A 20542-nucleotide genomic window follows, 5' to 3' on the forward strand; every position below is an offset into this window, starting at 1 on the left:
ACAATTGGCTGATCAGCTTCAAAATTTATATTAGAGTCCTGAGGTCGAACAGTGCTGAACTACTATCTACCTCTTTGGTGACCCTCGGACTATCCTTGATCGGACTTTCCTGGCCTTACCTTGCACTAAACGTTATTTCCTTATCATGTATCTATACACTGCAAATGGATCGATTGTAATCATGTATTGTCTTTCTGCTGACTGGATAGCAGGCAACAAAAGCTTTTTAATGCACCTCGGTCCACGTGACAATAAACTAAACTGAAACTGTTGTGAGCACATTTGCTCAATGATAAATGATCAAGGATTAGAATATTACGTTGTAGCGAGGAGGCTTGTGGCAAGCTTCATTATTTAACATGTAAAAAGGAGTACTGAATTAATAATGCATATAATGTGAATTTTTAATTGTCGAGGCTGAGAGGTAATTTGATCGTGAAACCACGAATTAAAAAAGAAAAAAATTGGTGCTATCGTTTCTGCTTGGTAGAGTGTGCCTGGGTATCTTTCAAGATATTTAAAGGCACAACTAGCTCAAAGTAGTGGCGGCACGGTGGCACAGCGGTAGAGTTGCTGCCTTATAGCGCCGGAGACTCAGGTTTGATCCTGACTACAGGTGCTGTCAGTACGGAGTTTGTACGTTCTCCCCATGATCTGCGTGGGTTTTCTCCGGGAGCTCCGGTTTCCTCCCACACTCCAAAGACCTACAGGTTTGTAGGTTAATTAGCTTGGTAAAATTGTCCATAGTGTGTGTAGGATAGTGTTAGTGCAAGGGGATCATTGGTTGGCGCGGACTCAGGTCCCAAGGGCCTGTTTCTGCATTTTATCTCCAAACTAAACTAGTGAGGTTGTTAGCTCATATATTCAAGTCTCTATCAAGTTCCCAGTCTTATTTCTGTAAAGCCCAGCCATTAACTCCGCACTAATGATCAATAAGTTTGAGAAATGATTGCTTTTCTTTTGCTAGTACCTCAAGACCCCATAATACATGGCAGGACATTATCCAAAATATTGGATTTTGCTTTCCCATCAAGTTTGATTAACCTTGCGTGACTCCCTGCAACTGTAAGTGTTGCCCACGAGATACGACAACTGGCAAGACCCATTTTGCTGCAGAGATTTGCAGAAAGCGATCATTTCTATCAAGAGAAAAAAAATCAACTGCCTTCATAATGCAACGCTCTGATTTTTCAATATTGCCTCGTGACCTATAATGGTGCGCTTGCTTTCAATTTGCTCGCTGACTATTAACAATCACACCTGCAAGCATTTCCACTCAAACAAAAAAAAACCGAGGCTAAGAACGAACCATTGAAGTAAAAGGCTTCAGTGGAGCTTATTGTGAAGATCACGCCATAATAATCCATTTTGTACTGGTGGCCTGTTAGAGAGACTTTATTGCATGCTGTTGCTATCTTAATGGTCAGGATGATAGTGCAAGTCAATAATCATTTTGTTTTTAAGAACATTGTTGAAGCAGCGTTTTATGTGGATTGATGGAACTCTTCAAAATATATATCTTCTACAAGAGTGAGATTGTACGCTTTAAGGCAAAGACGAAGGAATGGAACTGAAAGTAATGGAAACTTATAGGCAGAAATAAAACTGCTATAACCGAGACAGTCTCTTGCCCAGAGTAGGTGAATCGAGGACCGGAGGACATAGGTTTAAGGTGAAGGGGAAAAGATTTAATAGGAATCTGGGGGGCAACCTTTTCACACAAATATAGAAAAATAGAAACATGGGAAATAGGTGCAGGAGTAGGCCATTCGGCCCTTTGAGCCAGCAGCGCCATTCAATATGATCATGGCTGATCATCCAAAATCAAAATCAGTACCCCGTTCCTGCTTTCTCCCCCATATCCCTTGATTCCGTTAGCCCTAAGAGCTATATCTAACTCTCTCTTGAAAACATCCAGTGAATTGGCTTCCACTGCCTTCTATGGCAGAGAATTCTACAGATTCACAGCTCTCTGGGTGAAAAAGTTTTTGAAAAAGGGTGGTGGGTGTATGGAACAAGCTGCCAGAGGAGGTAGTTGAGGCAGGGACTATCCCAACATTCAAGAAACAGTTAGGCAGGTACAAGCTTGGGGGGATATGGACCAAGTGCGGGCAGGTGGGACTGGTGTAGCTGGGACATGCTGGCCGGTGTGGGCAAGTTGGGCCGAAGGGCCTGTTTCCACACTGTATCACTCTATGACTCTTATGACTCTAAATGTAGAGAAATATCCAGCAAATCTGAATACATTCAGCAGGTTAGCTGGGAACTGTGACAAGATAAACTGAACTTTCATGACAGCTCATTTCATCATAATTGGAAGCTTGGTAACCTACCAAGACTTTCCTGTATTTTAGTTTTATAACTTTCAAATTTCCAGATCCTGCTGCATCTTACTTTGAAAACCTTTTTAAGAGTCCATTGATTAAAATTATACGCTAAGATTCATATAAATATGCGATATACACCAATCAGCCAAAACATTATGACCACTGACAGGTGAAGTGAATAACATTGGTTATCCTGTTACAATGGCACCTGTCAAGGGGTGGGATATATTAGTCAGCAAGTGAACAGTTAGTTCCTGAAGTTGATGTGTTGGATGCAGGAGAAATGGGCAGGAGTAAAGACCTGAGCGACTTTGACAAGGGCCAAATTGTTATGGCCAGATGACTGGGTCAGAGCATCTCTGAAACAGCAAGGCTTGTGGGGTGCTCCCGGCCAGCAGTGGTGAGTACGTACCGACAGTGGTCCGAGGAGAGACAAACCACAAACCGGCGACAGGGTGTTGGGCGCCCAAGGCTCATTGATGCGCGAGGGCAACGAAGGCTATCCCGTCTGGTCTGAACCGACAGAAGGTCTACTGTGGCACAAGTCACAGAAAACATCAACGGTGGTCACGGGAGGAATGTGTCACAATACACAGTGCATCGCACCCTGCTGCATATGGGGCTGCACACGGAGGACCAACAGCATATTAAGCAGGTGGTTATAATGTTTCGGCTCATCGGTGTATTCTTTATGAGTAAACACTGAAATGTTGCCAAAACATGAAGGCGCCTGCATATTTAGTTTAGTTTAGAGATACAGCGCGGAAACAGACACTTCAGCCCACTGAGTCCGCACTGACCAGCGATCCCTGTACATTAACACTATCCTACACACACGAGGGACAATTTACACTTATACCTAGCCAAATAACCTACAAACCTGTACATCTTTGGAGTGTGGGAGGACACCGAAGATCTCGGAGAAAACTCACGTGGTCATAGGGAGAACGTACAAACTCTGTACAGATAGCACCCATAGTCAGGATCGAACCTGGGTCTCTGGCGCTGTAAGGCAACAACTCTACCGCTGAGCCACCGTGCATTTCACTGTTGTTCCCTCATACATAATTGGAGTACTGAATGGAATATACTAAACGAGAGGCAAAGCAACTATGAACATGTACAAAAATGTATTTAAATCAGTGAAGGAAAGAACCTGCAAATATGGACCCTTTGTGTAGGAAGAAACTGCAGATGCTGGTTTAAACCGAAGGTAGACACAAAATGCTGGAGTAACTCAGCGGGACAGGCAGCATCTCTGGAGAGAAGGAAAGGGTGACGTTTCAGGTTGAGACCCTTCTTCAGACCCGAAATGTCACGCATTCCTTCTCTCCAGAGATGCTGCCTGAGTTACTCCAGCATTTTGAGTCTATAATAAGGACCCTTTCATCCCTTTGGATCATCAAAAAATGTTACCAATCAAGTGCAGTGAAATCTAATGTACAAACTGCAGGGTCTCACAAACATGAGGGAAAAAATATCCAGAGTTCCAATGTTTGCATCCGGTGTTTCCAATGTGGCCTCCTGTACATCAGCGAGCCCAAGAGTGGACTTGGCGACAGTTTTGCCGAACGCTTGCGCTCGGTCCACCGAGGCCTGCAGGATCTCCTGGTTGCCAACCATTTTAACTCCTCTTCCCATTCCCTCTTCCTGTCCTTAGCTTCCTCCTTTGCCAGAGTGAGGCCACGCGTAAACTGGAGGAACAATACCTCATGTTCCGCTTGGGTAGCAACGGTATGGACATTGATAGACAGAAAATAACTGGAGTAACTCAGCGGGTCAGACAATATCTCTGGAGCTAAGGAATAGGTGACGTTTCTGGTCGAGACCCTTCTTCAGACTGAGAGTCAGGGGAAAGGGGAACGAGAAATATAATGATGAAATGGATAGATAATAGTGATAGGAGCAGAATTAGGCCATTCGGCCCATCAAGTCTACTCCACAAATCAATCATGGCTGATCTATCTCTCCCTCTCAACCCCATTCTCCTGCATTCTCCCCATAGCCCCTGACACCCATATTAATCAAGAACCTATCAATCTCCGCCTTAAAAATATCCATTGACTTGGCCTCCACAGCTGTCTGTGGCAATGAATTCCACAGATCTCGGAGAAAACCCACACAGGTCACAGGTAGAACGTACAAACTCCGTACAGACAGCCCCCGTAGTCAGGATCGAACCCGGGTCTCCGATGCTGTAAGGCAGCAACTCTTCCACCGCACCACCTATTGTATAGGATTGACATAATATTGTATTAGGTCAAACTCACTACATTTGAAAAATTTATAGTAGAAATAAACGATTTTTTTTAATTGCAAAAATGTATTCAAATATGCTTTTAAAAGGTTAAAAAAGTTGAAAATTACATTGACTGCAACCAATATTTTAACAGGAATTTAAAATGTAATTGTCTCTTGGATTTTGTACTAAGTTGAAATATTTTGTGTTTATCCAAAACACATTTAATGTGTAGATAATTGTATCTGATTACAGTTTAGAACTTGCCACTTCCCCTAGTGCCTTGTTACTTGGCACATACAATAATTCGGATGGCATAGTTAATTGAACTTCAGTGATTTTATAAATTTTTAATTTTCATTCCTCTAACTTGATCTGATATTGCTGTGGGACTATTTAAAAAATCACCCTATTTTCTAACCCATGCTTATCTGGAAGATTGTTAGATATGCCTTCGCTGCAAGATAAATGCAGTCTGTGTAAGCAAGATATGTCCCTCAAAGGACACAAGGAGTGGACTGGATAAACAGCTAATTAATAACTGAGTGCGGGAGCTAGCTGTTTTATAAATGGCTACCATAGTTCCGACTGTATAATCATGACTACAATGCAAAAGTAAATAGAGTCATACAGCGGCCCAACTTGCCCGTGCGCCTACCAAGATGCCGCATTCACACTAGTCCCACCTGCCTGCATTTTCATTTTTTTTTTCTTCATATTTCAGACACAGCGCGGAAACAGGCCTTTTTGGCCCACCAAGTCTGCACCGCCCAGTGATCCCCGCACACTAACACTATCCTACACACACTAGGGACAATTTGTACATTTACCCAGTCAATTAACCTACATACCTGTACGTCTTTGGAGTGTGGGAGGAAACCGAAGATCTCGGAGAAAACCCACGCAGGTCACGGGGAGAACGTACAATCTCCTTACAGTGCAGCACCTGTAGTCAGGATCGAACCTGAGTCTCCGGCGCTGCATTCGCTGTAAAGCAGCAACTCTACCGCTGCGCTACCGTGCCGCCCCTTATTGGTCCATATCCTTCTAAACCTTTCCTATCCATGTACTTCTCCAAATGTCTTTTAAATGTTCTGAGAGTACCTGCCTCACCAACCTTCTCTGACAGCTTGTTCCACATACGGATCACCCTCTGTGTGAAAAAGTTGCCCTTGCGCTCCTGTTAAATCTTTCCCCTTTCACCTTAAACCTATGTCATCTGGCCCTTGATTTACCTACTCCGGGTGAAAAACTGTGCATTTACCCTATCTAACCCCATCATGATCTTATATACCTCAACAAGATCACCCCTCATCCTCCTGTGCTCCAAGCACATCTTGATTACGGCAAACCCTTTGATTTACTTTGGACTTTACTTTAGAGATACAGTGTGGAAACAGGCCCGTTGGCCTACTGAGTCCGTGCCGACCAGCGATCGCCCTGTACATTAACACTGTCCTACATACTGGGAACCATTTACTATTTTACCAAAGCCAATTAACCTACAAACCTGCACGTCTTTGGAGTGCGGGAGGAAACTGGAGAACCCCGAGAAAACCTATGAGGTCACAGGGAAAACATACAAACACCGTACAGACAGCTCCTGTAGTCAGGATCAAACCCGGGTCTTTGGCGCTGTAAGGCAGCAACACTACTGCTACGCCACCGTGCCTCCCTATTTTTAAATGCCAGTTTATTTTGAAAGACACCAGATAATTCACTTTGTTTCACACGTTGCCAATGATAGAGTGGATGTGGAGAGGATGTTTCCACTAGTGGGAGAGTCTAGGACCAGAGGCCACAGCCTCAGAATTAAAGGACGTACCTTTAGAAAGGAGATGAGGAGGAATTTCATTAGTCAGAGGTTGGTGAATCTGTGGAATTCTTTGCCACAGAAGGCTGTGAAGGCCAAGTCAATGGATATTTTTAAGGCAGAGATGAATAGGTTCTTGATTAGTACGGGTGTCAAGGGGTAATGGGGAGAAGGCAGGAGAATGGAGTTGAGAGGGAAAATAGGTCCGCCATGACTGAATGGTAGACTAGACCTGATGGGCCAAATGGCTTAATTCTGATCCTACAACTTATGAATTTATGAACTTCTCTCGCTCATGTACTCTTTACTTTGTGTCTTCCGAACAGGAATAGCTGTGGACAAGTATGGTTTTATCTTCTTTGTGGACGGGACCACCATCCGAAAGGTCAACCAGAATGGGATCATCACGACGATAATCGGTTCCAATGGTCTGACCTCAACACAACCTCTGAGCTGCGACTCGGTGATGGATATCTCTCAGGTAAAGATGCGAACTCCAGATCATGCCTTGATTCGAGTTTCACTGTACTTTAATTGGTACACGTGACAATAACCTCTAACCCTAACCCTTGTACTCGCCGGAATTTAGAAGACTGAGGGGGGATCTTATTGAAACATATAAAATTCTTAGGGGGTTGGAGAGGCTAGATGCAGGAAGATTGTTCCCGATGTTGGGGAAGTCCAGAACCAGGGGTCACAGCTTAAGGATAAGGGGGAAGTCCTTTAGGACCGAGATGAGAAAACATTTCTTCACACAGAGAGTGGTGAATCTGTGGAATTCTCTGCCACAGAAGGTAGTTGAGGCCAGTTCATTGGCTATATTTAAGAGGGAGTTAGATGTGGCCCTTGTGGCTAAAGGGATCAGGGGGTATGGAGAGAAGGCAGGTACAGGTTACTGAGCTGGATGATCAGCCATGATCATATTGAATGGCGGTGCAGGCTCGAAGGGCCGAATGGCCTACTCCTGCACCTATTTTCTATGTTTCTATGTTTCTAACCCTAACCCTTTGAACCTTTCAACTAGAGTGCTGAAGTAGAAGCGATTTAATAAGAGAAAAGATTGAACTGGAATCTGAGGAGTAACCTTTTCACACAAAGGGTGGTGGGTGTATGGAACGAGCTGCCAGAGGAGGTAGTTGAGGCAGGGACTATCCCAACGTTTAAGAAACAGTTAGACAGGTACTGTGCATGGATAGAACAGGCTTGGAGGGATGTGGGCCAAAAGCGGGCAGGTGGGACTAGTGTAGCTGGGACATGCTGGCCGGTGTGGGCAAGTTGGGCCAAAAGGCATGTTCCCACACTGTCTCACTCTATGTCTCTATGACTCGATGGGAAATGGGCGTGAAGATTGAGGCCAAAATTCTGACTTGTATTCCATGCGTGTCAACGAGAAGCTGGGGACTAGTGTGAAGAGGTGTAATACCTCAGTAAAGTTCTTTGCAAGAGTTGTTGGGAAAGGTGATGCCTCCAGGGGTAATTTGTACATTCATTCTGAAGACTATTTTGCCTAAAGCGAGTATCTCCGAGATAATTTTTGAGGGGTGGATTGGCGGGGGCAATGATATGAATGGTAAGGTAATAATGAAAATACAGTTAGTAGCTATATTGCTATGTTGCTACACTGCTATTGTAGCTACAGTAGCTATCACACTGCTAATATTCTTGGCTCCACAGAAAACTGCTCAATAACTCAGTGGTCGGTGAAGAATTTCAACGCCTGCCATTCTAAAGACTAACTTTTCTTTTTTTAGTTTAGAGATACAGCGCGGAAACAGGTCCTTCAGCCCACCGAGTCCGCACCAACCAGCGATTCCCATACACTAGCACTAACACTAGGGACAATTTACAATCTTTACTGAAGCCAATTTACCTACAAGGCTGCACGTCTTTGGAGTGTGGGAGGGAACCGGAGCACTGGGGGAAAACTCACGCGGTCACGGGAGAGCGTACAAACTCCGTACAGTCAGCACCCGTTGTCAGGATCGAACCCGAGTCTCTGCCGCTGTAAGGCAGCAGCTCCACCGCTGCGCCACCTCTGTGCCACACTAGTCCTTAAAGCTTGCCGTTGTCTTACAAGCAGCCTCCACGTTTTCTTGAGCTCACTGTTGTTTTAAGGGAAGAAGTTGGTGTTGTAATAATGAGCATTTTTTTTGTGTCCCTCTTTGCCAGTTTATTGATGCTGCTCTGGGAGGTTTTGAATTAAACCACAACTCACAGAACAGAATCTTTAGATTGTCCAAAGTCACCGTGGGTAGCTCCGAGCAATCCCACCTCTGATCCTCCAAGTATGTCATGAGCTTGCTGTGTAAAATTCAATCAAGTTATGCGTGCGGCATTAATTGAAAAGTGGTGTATTCATTGCAAATACGACTGCAGTTTGATCTTTATTCTTCCCCGAGACTTGAGCCTGCAACACTCAGGGTGTGAGGTGAGAGCCTTACAGCAATGCAGGGGCAGAATGCTGATGAGAATATGGTGAGGTGTGGGTCGCAAGTCTTCACAGAATAAGGTATATAAATAATTCATACAAGACCGGAATAGCATCCCTCAGACCACAGTCAAAGGCAAAGCTGCATTCTTTCATATTTCGAGTTTCACAGAGTTTTTCCAGCGATTTGTTTCTTTTGGTTTTATTTCTAGTTTTATGCAATGCAGGTTTTATCATTCATTGTGGCAGAGTAAACATTGGATTGGAGCAGAGATTGTTCAACGTGGTTATTTCATCAAAGATAGACACCGTATGCTGGAGTAACAGGCAGCATTTCTGAAGAAGGGTCTCAACCCGAAAAGTCACCCATTCCTTCGCTCCACAGATGCTGCCTGTCCCGCTGAGTTACTCCAGCATTTTGTGTCTATCTTCAGAGTAAACCAGCATCTGCAGTTCCTTCCGACGCATGATGATCAACACATTCCAGTTTATTCATTACATTGCGTGATTCAGTTGAGGTGAGAGAGCTGATGCATTTATTTGTAAGGAACTAGTTATCACAAATGCAACGTTGACAGATGGGAAATATAACACCATTAGCACAGCGGGTAGTGCTGCTGCCTCACCGCGCCATTGACACGGGTTCAATCCTGACCTCAGGTGCAGTCAGTGCAGAATTTGCATGCTCTCCCTGCGACCGCTTGGGTTTCCTCATGGGGCTCCAGTTTTCTCGCTCGCTCCAAAGACCAGCCCGTTTTTAGATTAATTCTCTGTATATTTTCCCTAATGCGTGGAGAGTGGATGAGAGAATGGGACAACAGAGAACTAATGTGAACGGGTGACTGGTGGCCAGATTCTTCATTGGTAGAGGTGTCAAGAGTTATGGGGAGAAGCCAGGAGAATGGGGATGAGAGGGAAGGAAAGAAATGATTGAATGGTGGAGTGGACTCGATGGGCCGAATGGCCTAATTTTGCTCCCGTGACTTATGAACTTATGAGCAGGGTCTCAGTGGCCTTAAGGTGATGTTTCCATGCTGTATCTCTAAGCTAAACTATTGAAGATTGTGGAATGATGTAAAGTGGGCAGAGTTAAATTAGCTGGCAGACCCTCAATGAACTAAATGACCTGATGATCTGCATCATTCAGTAATAATACAACATGTCTACGGAGATGAAGGGAATGCAGAAGGGAAATATAACACCATTAGCACAGCGGGTAGTGCTGCTGCCTCACAGCACCATTGACACTGGTTCAATCCTGACCTCAGGTGCAGTCAGTGCAGAATTTGCATGCTCTCCCTGGAATTTCATGTAGAACACAAAGTGCCGGATTATCTCAATGGGTCAAACTGGACCTGAAGAAGGGTCCCGACCCAGAACATCGCCTATCCATGTTCTACAGAGATCCTGCCAGACCCGCTGAGTTACTCCAGGACTTTGGTTTTACCTGTGCCTAAAATCACCACCGGAGGATATTATGCATGAGGAATAAGGAGCACCAATAAAATATGGTTAAAAGGATGACCCTTACATTTTCTTTGACCAATTATAACATTGTTGTCCTGTAATTGAAGTGAACCAAATGATTCGTTTATTTCCATTTAAAAAAAAACAGAACTAAAACCCCTGGCATTCAAAATGAATCTTTTACCTGATTACTTTATACCAACCTGAGAGGAATAGATTGGGTGGACGCTCAGAGTCTCTTGCCCAGAATAAGGGAATCAAGAACCAGAGGGCATAGGTTTAAGGTGAAGGGGGAAAGATTTTATACGAATCTGAGAGGTACCATTTTCACGCAAAGGGTGGTGGGTGTATGGAACGAGCTGCCGGAGGAGGTAGTTGAGGCAGGGAATGCAGATGCTGGAATTTCATGTAGAACACAAAGTGCTGGATTATCTCAATGGGTCAAACTGGACCTGAAGAAGGGTCGCAACATTTAAGAAGCAATTGGACAGGTACATGGGTGGAATAGGTTTAGAGGGATATGGGCCTAACGCAGGCAAGTGGGACTAGTGTAGACGGGGCATGTGTGGGCAAGTTGGGATGAAGTGCTTGTTTCCACACGGTATCACTCTATGACTCTATAGCTTCCTGCTGTGGTTGTGAACTTGTTACTGGAGGTGGAAATTGTCACACTCTCACCCCCAATAACTCTATAACTTTTTTTCTCGCAGCATCATTTTTCTCTGCAAGATTTCTCTGCCCTCTTTCCTGGTGTATAATGCCACAGGGCAGCAAGAATACCGCGTGCAGTATCTCCCTCACTCCAACTGAATATGTTCTTCATCCAACACACACACACACACAAACCCTCAGGGTGCACTAACTAAAGCCATCAAGTGCAGAAAGAAAAAAAAGTTATTCATCTTTTCTGCAGTACAGGCAGTAAAGTCAGCAATTTCTCTCAGTGAGTTTAGGTTTAGTTTGGAGATACAGCATGGAACAGCATAGAGATACAGCCCTTCGGCCCACCGAGTCTTCGCCGACCAGCGATCCCCGCACACTGACACCATCCGACACACTAGGGACAATTTACAAATTTTACCAAAGCCAATTAACCTACAAACCTGCACGTCTTTGGAGTGTGGGAGGAAACTGGAGCACCCGGAGAAAACCCGCAAGTGAGGCCCGGGTTCGATCCTGACTATGGGTGCTAGCTGTGCAGAGTTTGACAATAGACAATAGACAATAGGTGCAGGAGGAGGCCATTCGGCCCTTCGAGCCAGCACCGCCATTCAATGTGATCATGGCTGATCATTCTCAATCAGTACCCCGTTCCTGCCTTCTCCCCATACCCCCTGACTCCACTATCCTTAAGAGCTCTATCCAGCTCTCTCTTGAATGCATTCAGAGAATTGGCCTCCACTGTCTTCTGAGGCAGAGAATTCCACAGATTCACAACTCTCTGACTGAAAAAGTTTTTCCTCATCTCAGTTCTAAATGGCCTACCCCTTATTCTTAAACTGTGGCCCCTTGTTCTGGACTCCACCAACATTGGGAACATGTTTCCTGCCTCTAACGTGTCCAACCCCTTAATAATCTTATACGTTTCGATAAGATCTCCTCTCATCCTTCTAAATTCCAGTGTATACAAGCCTAGTCGCTCCAGTCTTTCAACATATGACAGTCCCGCCATTCCAGGAATTAACCTAGTAAACCTACGCTGCACGCCCTCAATAGCAAGAATGTACGTTCTTCCCGTGACCGCGTGGGTTTTCTCTGGGTGCTCCGGTTTCCTCCCACATTCCTAAGACGCACAGGTTTCTATAAGTTGATTTGCTTCAAGTAAAAGTTCGTCGGACAGTGTTAGTGTGTGGGGATCGCGGGTCAGCTCGGACTCAGTGGGCCGAAGGGCCTGTTTCTGCGCTGTGTCACTAAACTAATAAAACGAAACTAGGTCTAAGATCAAAGGTCAGTTTATTTTTAATGTTGAGCAGGAGGAAGGGGATAAATAGTCTGCTGCTACTGCTATTTCTTATATTCTTATGAATAAATTCAATGGACAAAGGTTAAAAAAAAAAGCAGAATTTTGTGGATGCAGCAGGGACTAAATGGGACTAAATGACTTGTTCCTTCAGTTGTCATAAACACCATAGTCTGAATGGACCCATCTCTGTCAAATAATCATATGGTTGCCTGGCTGAAATCATTTAACTCAGCACAAAATGAGTTCAGAGATGGGACATTACTGGCTCATAATGCATTTATAAATTAATTCGGATGAAGCATATTTTCACCATCACTATGATTAAATGCTATTTTCCACGTGCCGAGAATATGTTGTCGGCAATTGCCTTTTTGCGATGCATATGTTATTTCTCAAATTGGAGCCAGGAAAAAGAGAAGCATTAGGTGAATTCACTCACTTTAATGTGACTTGAATTGCAAATATTTTTTGGCAAGCCTCCAAATACAATGACTCGATAACCTGACTGATCACCAGTGATAACAATAGTATAAGAAAATAACTGCAGATGCTGGTACAAATCGAAGGTATTTATTCACAAAATGCTGGAGTAACTCAGCAGGTCAGGCAGCATCTCAGAAGAGAAGGAATGGGTGACGTTTCGGGTCGAGACCCTTCTTCAGACTGAAGAAGGGTCTCGACACGAAACGTCACCCATTTCTTCTCTCCTGAGATGCTGCCTGACCTGCTGAGTTACTCCAGCATTTTGTGAATAAATACCAGTGATAGCAATGATGCACACTCAGAGAGGTAGGTACATCTTTTATGTACTTAGTTTAGTTTAGTTTAGAGATACAGCGCAGAAACAGGCCCCTCGGCCCACCGAGTCTGCGCCCACCAGCGATCCCCGCACACTAACACTATCCTACACACGCTACGGCCAATTTACATTTACACCAAGCCAATCGACCTACAAACTTGCACATCTTTGGAGCGTGGGAGGAAACCGTACTATTGAACCATTGAACACAAAGTGCTGGGTGAACTTATGTACTGGCAGAAAAGAGTTGATCATGTTCAGCACAGATGTTGTGCTGTGCTGTTCTAACCTTTATGTTCTAACTCAGTGTGCCAGGCAGCATCTAGGGAGGGAATGCACAGGTGATGTTTTGCAGCTGTCACACCATTTGCATGCTGGTCAGTGCTTCTCAAAAGATCTCATGTTCATAAGTGAAAGGCCATTCAGCCCATCGAGTCTACCTGGCCATTCATTCATGGCTGATCTATCTTTCTCTCCCAATCCCATTCTCCTGCCTTCCCCGAAACCTTTGACATCCTTACTAAGCAAGTACATGTCAATCTCCGCTTTAAAAATACTCAATGACTTGGCAGCCACAGCCGTCTGTGGCAATGAACTCTGCAGCTTCACCACCCTTTGGCATGTAATCTGTACACTGTGGATGGCTTGATCGTAACCATGTAGTGCTTTCTACTGACTAGTTAGCACACAACAAAGCTTTTCACTGTGCCTCAGTACACGTGACAATAAGCTAAACTCAAACTCTGGCTGAAGAAATCCCTCCTCGTCACTTTTCCAAAGGTACGTCCTTTTATTCTTGAGGAAACACCCAGAGAGTTGTGAATCTGTGGAATTCTCTGCCTCAGAAGGCAGTGGAGGCCAAGCCTCTGAATGCATTCAAGAGAGAACTAGATAGAGCTCTTAAGGATAGCGGAGTCAAGGGGTATGGGGAGAAGGCAGGAACGGGGTACTGATTGAGAATGATCAGCCATGATCACATTGAATGGTGGTGCTGGCTCGAAGGGCCGAATGGCCTACTCCTGCACCTATTGTCTATTCTGCTCCTAGACTCTCTCACAATGGGGGTACACCCTCTCTGCATTCATTCTATCCAGGCCTTTCATCATACGCTAAGTTTCTATGAGATCCTCTCATCCTAAACTCTGTGTATTAAAGGGGTGGTGAGAAACTGTTGTTGAGGGTGGGTAAGGACTTCCCTTAGTACACCACTCCAGATGGTGGAGACCCTTCTGCAGGCGGAGTCAGGGGGAAGGGAAACGATTCTCAGTCTGAAGAAGGGTCTCATCCTGAGACATCACCTATTCTTTTTCTCCAGAGGTGCTGCCTGACCCGCTGAATTACTCCAGCTTTTCGTGTCTATCTTACGTTGTTGATTGTACCTGTACTCTGTACAGACAGCACCCGTAGTCAGGATGGAAGCCGGGTCTCTGGAGCTGTGAGGCAACAACTCTACCGCTGCGCCACCATGCCGCCCCATTAGTGGGGAGGCCTGATAGACGTCAGGGGAGAATCGGTGGTCACAATGGCTGATCTCCCAGCACGAGGCTATCCCATTGCACTGTGGGTGTGCTGACACCTGCCATGGCTCCAAATGCAGGATACTAGACTGCAAAATATGTGGCAGTGGGGAAATGCGTAAACAAAATAAATGGGGCGGGTCGGTGGTCAGGTACTTTAGATATCCTTAAGGCAGTTTAAGGATATCAGCTGCTGTCGTTTTACACAGTATTGAAGTGAGTGTCAGTGGATGAATCAACTATCATGTAAGGGCGGCACGGTGGCACAGCGGTAGAGCGCCAGAGACCCGGGCTCGAACCCAACTACGGGTACTGTCTGTACGGAGTTTGTACCTTATCCCCGTGACCTGCGTGGGGTTTCTCCGAGTGTTTCGGTTTCCTCCCACGCTCCAAAGATGTGCAAGTTTGTAGGTCGATTGGCTTGGTGTAAATGTAAATTGTCCGTAGTGTGTGTGTAGGATAGTGTTAGTGTGCAGGGATCGCCGGGATATCATTAATCTGTATTAAAAGGTACATATTTCTCGGTATTAGGTTAGATTTTATTAAGCCAACACCAATTTCTTTGAACCTTTCAAAACTGTAGAAGAGCCTAAAATTCATCCCTGTTGTGTGGTGTGGCATGGTGGCACAGCGGTAGAGTTTCTGCTTTACATCGCCAGAGACCCGGGTTCGATCTGACCGCGGGTGCTGTCTGTATAGAGTTTGTACATTCTCCCCGTGAATTGCGTGGGTTTTCTCCGGGTGCTCCGGTTTCCTCCCACACTCCAAAGACATACAGGTTTGTAGGTTAATTGGCTTGGTAAAATTGTAAATAGTCCCTAGTGTACAGGAAAGGGTTAATATGGGGGGGATCGCTGGTCGGTGTGGACTCGGTGGGCCAAAGGGCCTATTTCCGCACTGTATCTCTAAACTAAACTAAGCTAAACTAAACCTGTAACACGAAAGGCGAAATATTGTAGTGATCATGTGTTGTACTCTTCTTCTGATACCCACCCCACTTAATTCAATGAAATGCATTTTACTGGCAGAAAATAACTCAACCCACTGATGCTCTTACATAGTGTGATTGTGGATGCCTTTCTAAGCTCGTCTCCCTTGTTGAAACGACTTTGGAATATTAAGCAGGGACATGTCACTTGCCTGTAAATGGTGGTGAAGAGAGCTGCAGAGATTCGTGGCTTTTATTCCATCACCAAATGCTAATACCGTGAAGTAAAATAACAATGTGATATAGTGTAAGGGAGATCAAACTCAACGTGAAGACATCCCGCCAAGTGTCTAGAGAGTCCAGAGTGTTTTATTGTCAATTGTACCGAAATGGAACGATGAAATTCTTACTTATAAGTATTTAGCACCATATATATTTTAACGGAAAGAAAGCAGCAGAGGGGAGAGCCATTAGGACACATTATGGACATAGTTAAAGTTTCATAGAGCAGAATTCCTGTTGTGTACAAGTCAACAGGGAAATGCTTTTAGTACTTGCTGCTCAGAGATGTTGGATAATGAGAACAAAAGGCAAACCTTGGCTTAGTTCAGTTTTCGAACTGAAGGAAAATTTGCCCACTAATCACCGATCCATCGGCATTCGAAGCATGATGATTAAACCACACTTTGGATCACCCTCATCAAAAAGATATGATACCAGGCTGGAAATCCACTTCAGTAAAATTGGCGTAGGAAAATAACTGCAGAAGCTGGTACAAATCGAAGGTACCACAAAATGCTGGAGTAACTCAGCAAGTCAGGCAGCATCTAGGATGCTGCCTGACCTGCTGAGTTACTCCAGCATTTTGTGATACCTTCAGTAAAATTAACCTTCATTTTAAGTGCATTGGCCTTCGTTAGTCTTCATTTTCATATGCACAATTCTAATGTTACCAAATGTGTGAGAAGGAACTGCAGATGCAGGGCGGCACGGTAGCGCAGCGGTAGAGTTGCTGCTTTACAGCGAATGCAGCGCCGGAGACACAGGTTCGATCCTGACTACGGGTGCTGCACTGTAAGGAGTTTGTACGTTCTCCCCGTGACCTGCGTGGGTTTTCTCCGAGATCTTCGGTTTCCTCCCACACTCCAAAGACGTACAGGTATGTAGGTTAATTGGCTGGGTAAATGTAAAAAAAAAATTTTTTTAATTGTCCCTAGTGGGTGTAGGATAGTGTTAATGTACGGGGATCACTGGGCGGCACGGACTTGGAGGGCCGAAAAGGCCTGTTTCCGGCTGTAGATATATGATGATGATGATGATGCTGGTTTAAACCGAAGATGGACACAAAAGGCTGGAGTAACTCAGCGGGACAGGCAGCATCTCTGGAGAGAAGGAATGGGTGATGTTTCGGATCGACACCCTTCTTCAGACTCGAATGAATGTTATCAAATATTCTTTTGACTTTAAATTACGTTGCCACATTTTCACTTAAGTCGTTGGGCCTGACATCTACATTCTTGGTTATTATTAAAGACACCATCATTAACTCAATTGATCAGATTTTTCCGCACCTAGTGATGTGGTTATTAATTTATAGAATATTTTTATTATTCTGTTTTATCTGTGTGTATTGCATTTACGAGCCTGTAAAGCTACCGTCAAAAGTGCTTTATTATCATATGTACTGAAAAGGGGCTATGAAATTCTCAATTGCAGCAGCACAACAGGTTTGTGAACGCAGTGTTCGATCGATCATACAATAACTGCACATAAAATAAGTTCAATAAACGAAAAAAGAAATTCAATGAATAGGACGGCACGGTGGCGCAGCGGTAGAATTGCTGCCTTACAGCACCAGAGACCCGTGTTCAATCCTGACGATAGGTGCTTGTCTGTATGGAGTTTGTACGTTCTCCCTGTGACCTGCGTGGGTTTTCTCCGGGTGCTCCGGTTTCCGCTCACGCTCCAAAGACGTGCAGGCCTGCAGGTTAATTGGTTTCGGTAAAAAAATTGTGAATTGTCCCTAGTGCATAGGGTGATCGCTGATCGGTAAAATGTGAATAACTTTTAAAATATAACACCGATTTCAATTAAACTTCTGCCATTAGCACCAAAGGGACGACGGTGAGTAAGGTGGGCCTAAAATTGTCGCGCTATCACGTACCGTTTTGGCTGTAGTTCAGGAACAAACAAACAAACAAACAAACAAGAATTTTAGTATATAGATTGACAGATTTTTGATTAGTAAGGGTCTCAGGGGTTATGGGGAATAGGCAGGAGAATGGGGTTGAAAGATAGATCAGCCATGATTGAATGGCGGAGTTGACTCGATCGTCCGAATGGCCTAATTCTGCTCTTATGACATAAACATATGAAACTACACAATCTATTCCATTGTATTACATTTCTGTGATGCCCTTTGCTTTTTCTTGTTGTCTGCTTGTCCATTGTGGCGCGTCGGTAGAGGCCCGACTAATGACTAATATACTAATACTAATATACTAATGACTTTTTGATTCCAAAGTTGCACGATCCAATTCCTCAATTCATAACCAGCTACCTCGCATTTCATTAAGGACTTTGCCATATGTTAACCGTTATTTTCAACGTATTTCTGTCACCTTGCAATTTCGAACACCTGAACTCTTTCAGGTGTTACAGGATAGAAACCGATTTAACCTACAAACCTGCACGTGTTTGGAATGTGGGAGGAAACCGGAGCACCTTGAGAAAACCTATGCGGTCACAGAGAGAACATACAAAAACCGTACAAACAGCACCTGTAGTCAGGATCAAACCTGGGTCTCTGACGCTGTAAGGCAGCAGCACTTTGCTGCGCCACCGTGCCTCCCTATTTTTAGATGCCAGTTTACTTTGAAAGACACCAAATAATTCACTTTGTTTTACACGTTGCCAATGATAGAGTGGATGTGGAGATGATGGTTCCACTAGTGGGGGAGTCTAGCACCAGCGGCCATAGCCTCAGAATAAAAGGACGTACCTTTAGCTAGGAGATGAGGAGGAATTTCATTAGTCAGAAGGAGGTGAATCTGTTGAATTCATTGCCACAGAAGGCCAAGTCAATGGATATTTTAAAGGCAGAAATTAATAGGTTCTTGATTAATACGCCTGCAAAGGGTTATGTGGAGAAAGCAGGAGAATGGGGTTAAGAGGGAAAGATAGATCAGCCATGATTGAATGGTGGAGTAGAGGATGGGCCAAATGGCCCAATTCTGCTCCTATCACTTATGAGCCCAGAAAAATATAGACAGAAGGAAGTGCAGATGCTGTTTTGTTTTTAAAAAGACACAATGTGTTGGAGTATTTCAGCGGGGACAGGCAGCATCTCTGGCAAAGGTGGATAGGTGGTAAAAAAACATGGATTCGGTGGAGAATAAAGTAAAACTGGGGTCCATTGAAGGTCTGGGAGAGTGAAGCCCGGAAATGCTGGAAAGACAGAGCGAGGGTCTGCTGGTGCCAGCGGGAATGTGCCGACCCGAAACGTCACCTATCCATGTTCTCCACAGATGCTGCCTGACCCGCCGAGTTACTCCAGCACTTTGTGTCTTCTTTAGAGGCCAGTTATATCACGTACATGTCTGAAGAAGGTTCTCGACCCGAAACATCGCCCATTCCTTCTCTCCAGATATGCTGCCTGTCCCGCTGAGTTACTCCAGTATTTTGTGTCAATGTTAAAAGGCCATCACTGTCAGTATGCATTTTATGTAGTAAATTTTCTGCCTATTGACTGATTGAATTGTTAATTCAAAACAGTCTCCCATCACCAGCTTAATTTAAAAGCGAGTCAGAATTTTTTCCATCTTGTTAAATGCTATTTTTGTATTTTCAGTTCCATTTAATATCCTTATTATTTCAATCATTATAAGACGAGCCAATTGCACATCAATTTGATGCCATTTCATATTTATCACAATTTTCAATCAATTAAGTAGGTATTTACGTGGCCAGACGTTCATGTTAAAACCACAGATTTAGATGTTAGAGGTGGATCCACAGATGATTCAAAGGAACATCAATATTCAACATATGGTAAAATAACAAACTAAGTCACGAAAGGCAAAAATTATCTTTTAAAATCTGAATATGTGCAGGAAAATAACTGCAGATGCTGGTTCAAATCGAAGGTATCACAAAATGCTGGAGTAACTCAGCGGGTCAGTCAGCATCTCTGGAGAGAAGGAATGGGTGACGTTTCGGGTCTGAAGAAGGGTCTCGACCCGAAAAGTCACCCATTCCTTCTCTTTTAAATTCTGAAGGTCAGAGAAATGAGATTTGAAGTGAAAGGGATGAAGTTTTTTTCTTTCTACAGTTTATTAATTCTGATGCTTTAGCGGCACGGTAGCGCAGCGGTAGAGTTGCTGCTTTACAGCGAATGCCGCGCCGGAGACTCGGGTTCGATCCTGACTACGGGTGCTGCACTGTAAGGAGTTTGTACGTTCTCCCCGTGACCTGCGTGGGTTTTCTCCGAGATCTTCGGTTTCCTCCCACACTCCAAAGACGTACAGGTATGTAGGTTAATTGGCTGGGTAGATGTAAAAATTGTCCCTAGTGGGTGTAGGATAGTGTTAATGTGTGGGGATCGCTGGGCGGCACGGACTTGGTGGGCCGAAAAGGCCTGTTTCCGGCTGTATATATATGATATGATATGATATGATGATATGATATTAGAGATACAGCGTGCAAACAGGCCCTTCGGCCCACCGAGTCCGCGCCTACCAGTGATCCCCGCACAGTAGCACTACCCTACACAGACACTGGGGACAATCTGCACTTATACCAAGCCAATTAACCTACAAGCCTGCGCGCCTTTGGAGTGTGGGAGGAAACCAGAGATCCCGGAAAAAACCCACGCAGGTCACGGGGAGAACGTGCAAGCTCCCGTACAGACAGCACCCGTGCTCAGGACTGAATCCCGGTCTCTGGCGCTGTGAGGCAGCAACTCTACCGCTGTGCTGCCCATAATTCAGAATATTCAGCAGATAAATTGCCTTTCCATCATGGTGCAAAGCCAGCTGCGCCAGAGTCACATGATTGTAATCA

At 44.6% G+C, this 20542-nt stretch overlaps 1 protein-coding gene across 7 annotated transcripts in view; it reads left to right on the forward strand.

Moving 5' to 3' along the window:
• The window catches only part of tenm1 (teneurin transmembrane protein 1), a 1669493-nt gene that overhangs the window by 1573966 nt on the left and 74985 nt on the right, over nucleotides 1–20542 (forward strand). For all 7 annotated transcript variants that reach the window (XM_078412545.1, XM_078412546.1, XM_078412547.1 and 4 more), the window contains one exon: nucleotides 6706–6860. In XM_078412545.1, coding sequence (XP_078268671.1) covers nucleotides 6706–6860 — 155 coding nt within the window. The remainder of the gene's footprint in view (nucleotides 1–6705; nucleotides 6861–20542) is intronic.

The sequence above is a fragment of the Rhinoraja longicauda genome, chromosome 15 (assembly GCF_053455715.1).
Source record: "Rhinoraja longicauda isolate Sanriku21f chromosome 15, sRhiLon1.1, whole genome shotgun sequence".
Classification (NCBI taxonomy): domain Eukaryota; kingdom Metazoa; phylum Chordata; class Chondrichthyes; order Rajiformes; family Arhynchobatidae; genus Rhinoraja; species Rhinoraja longicauda.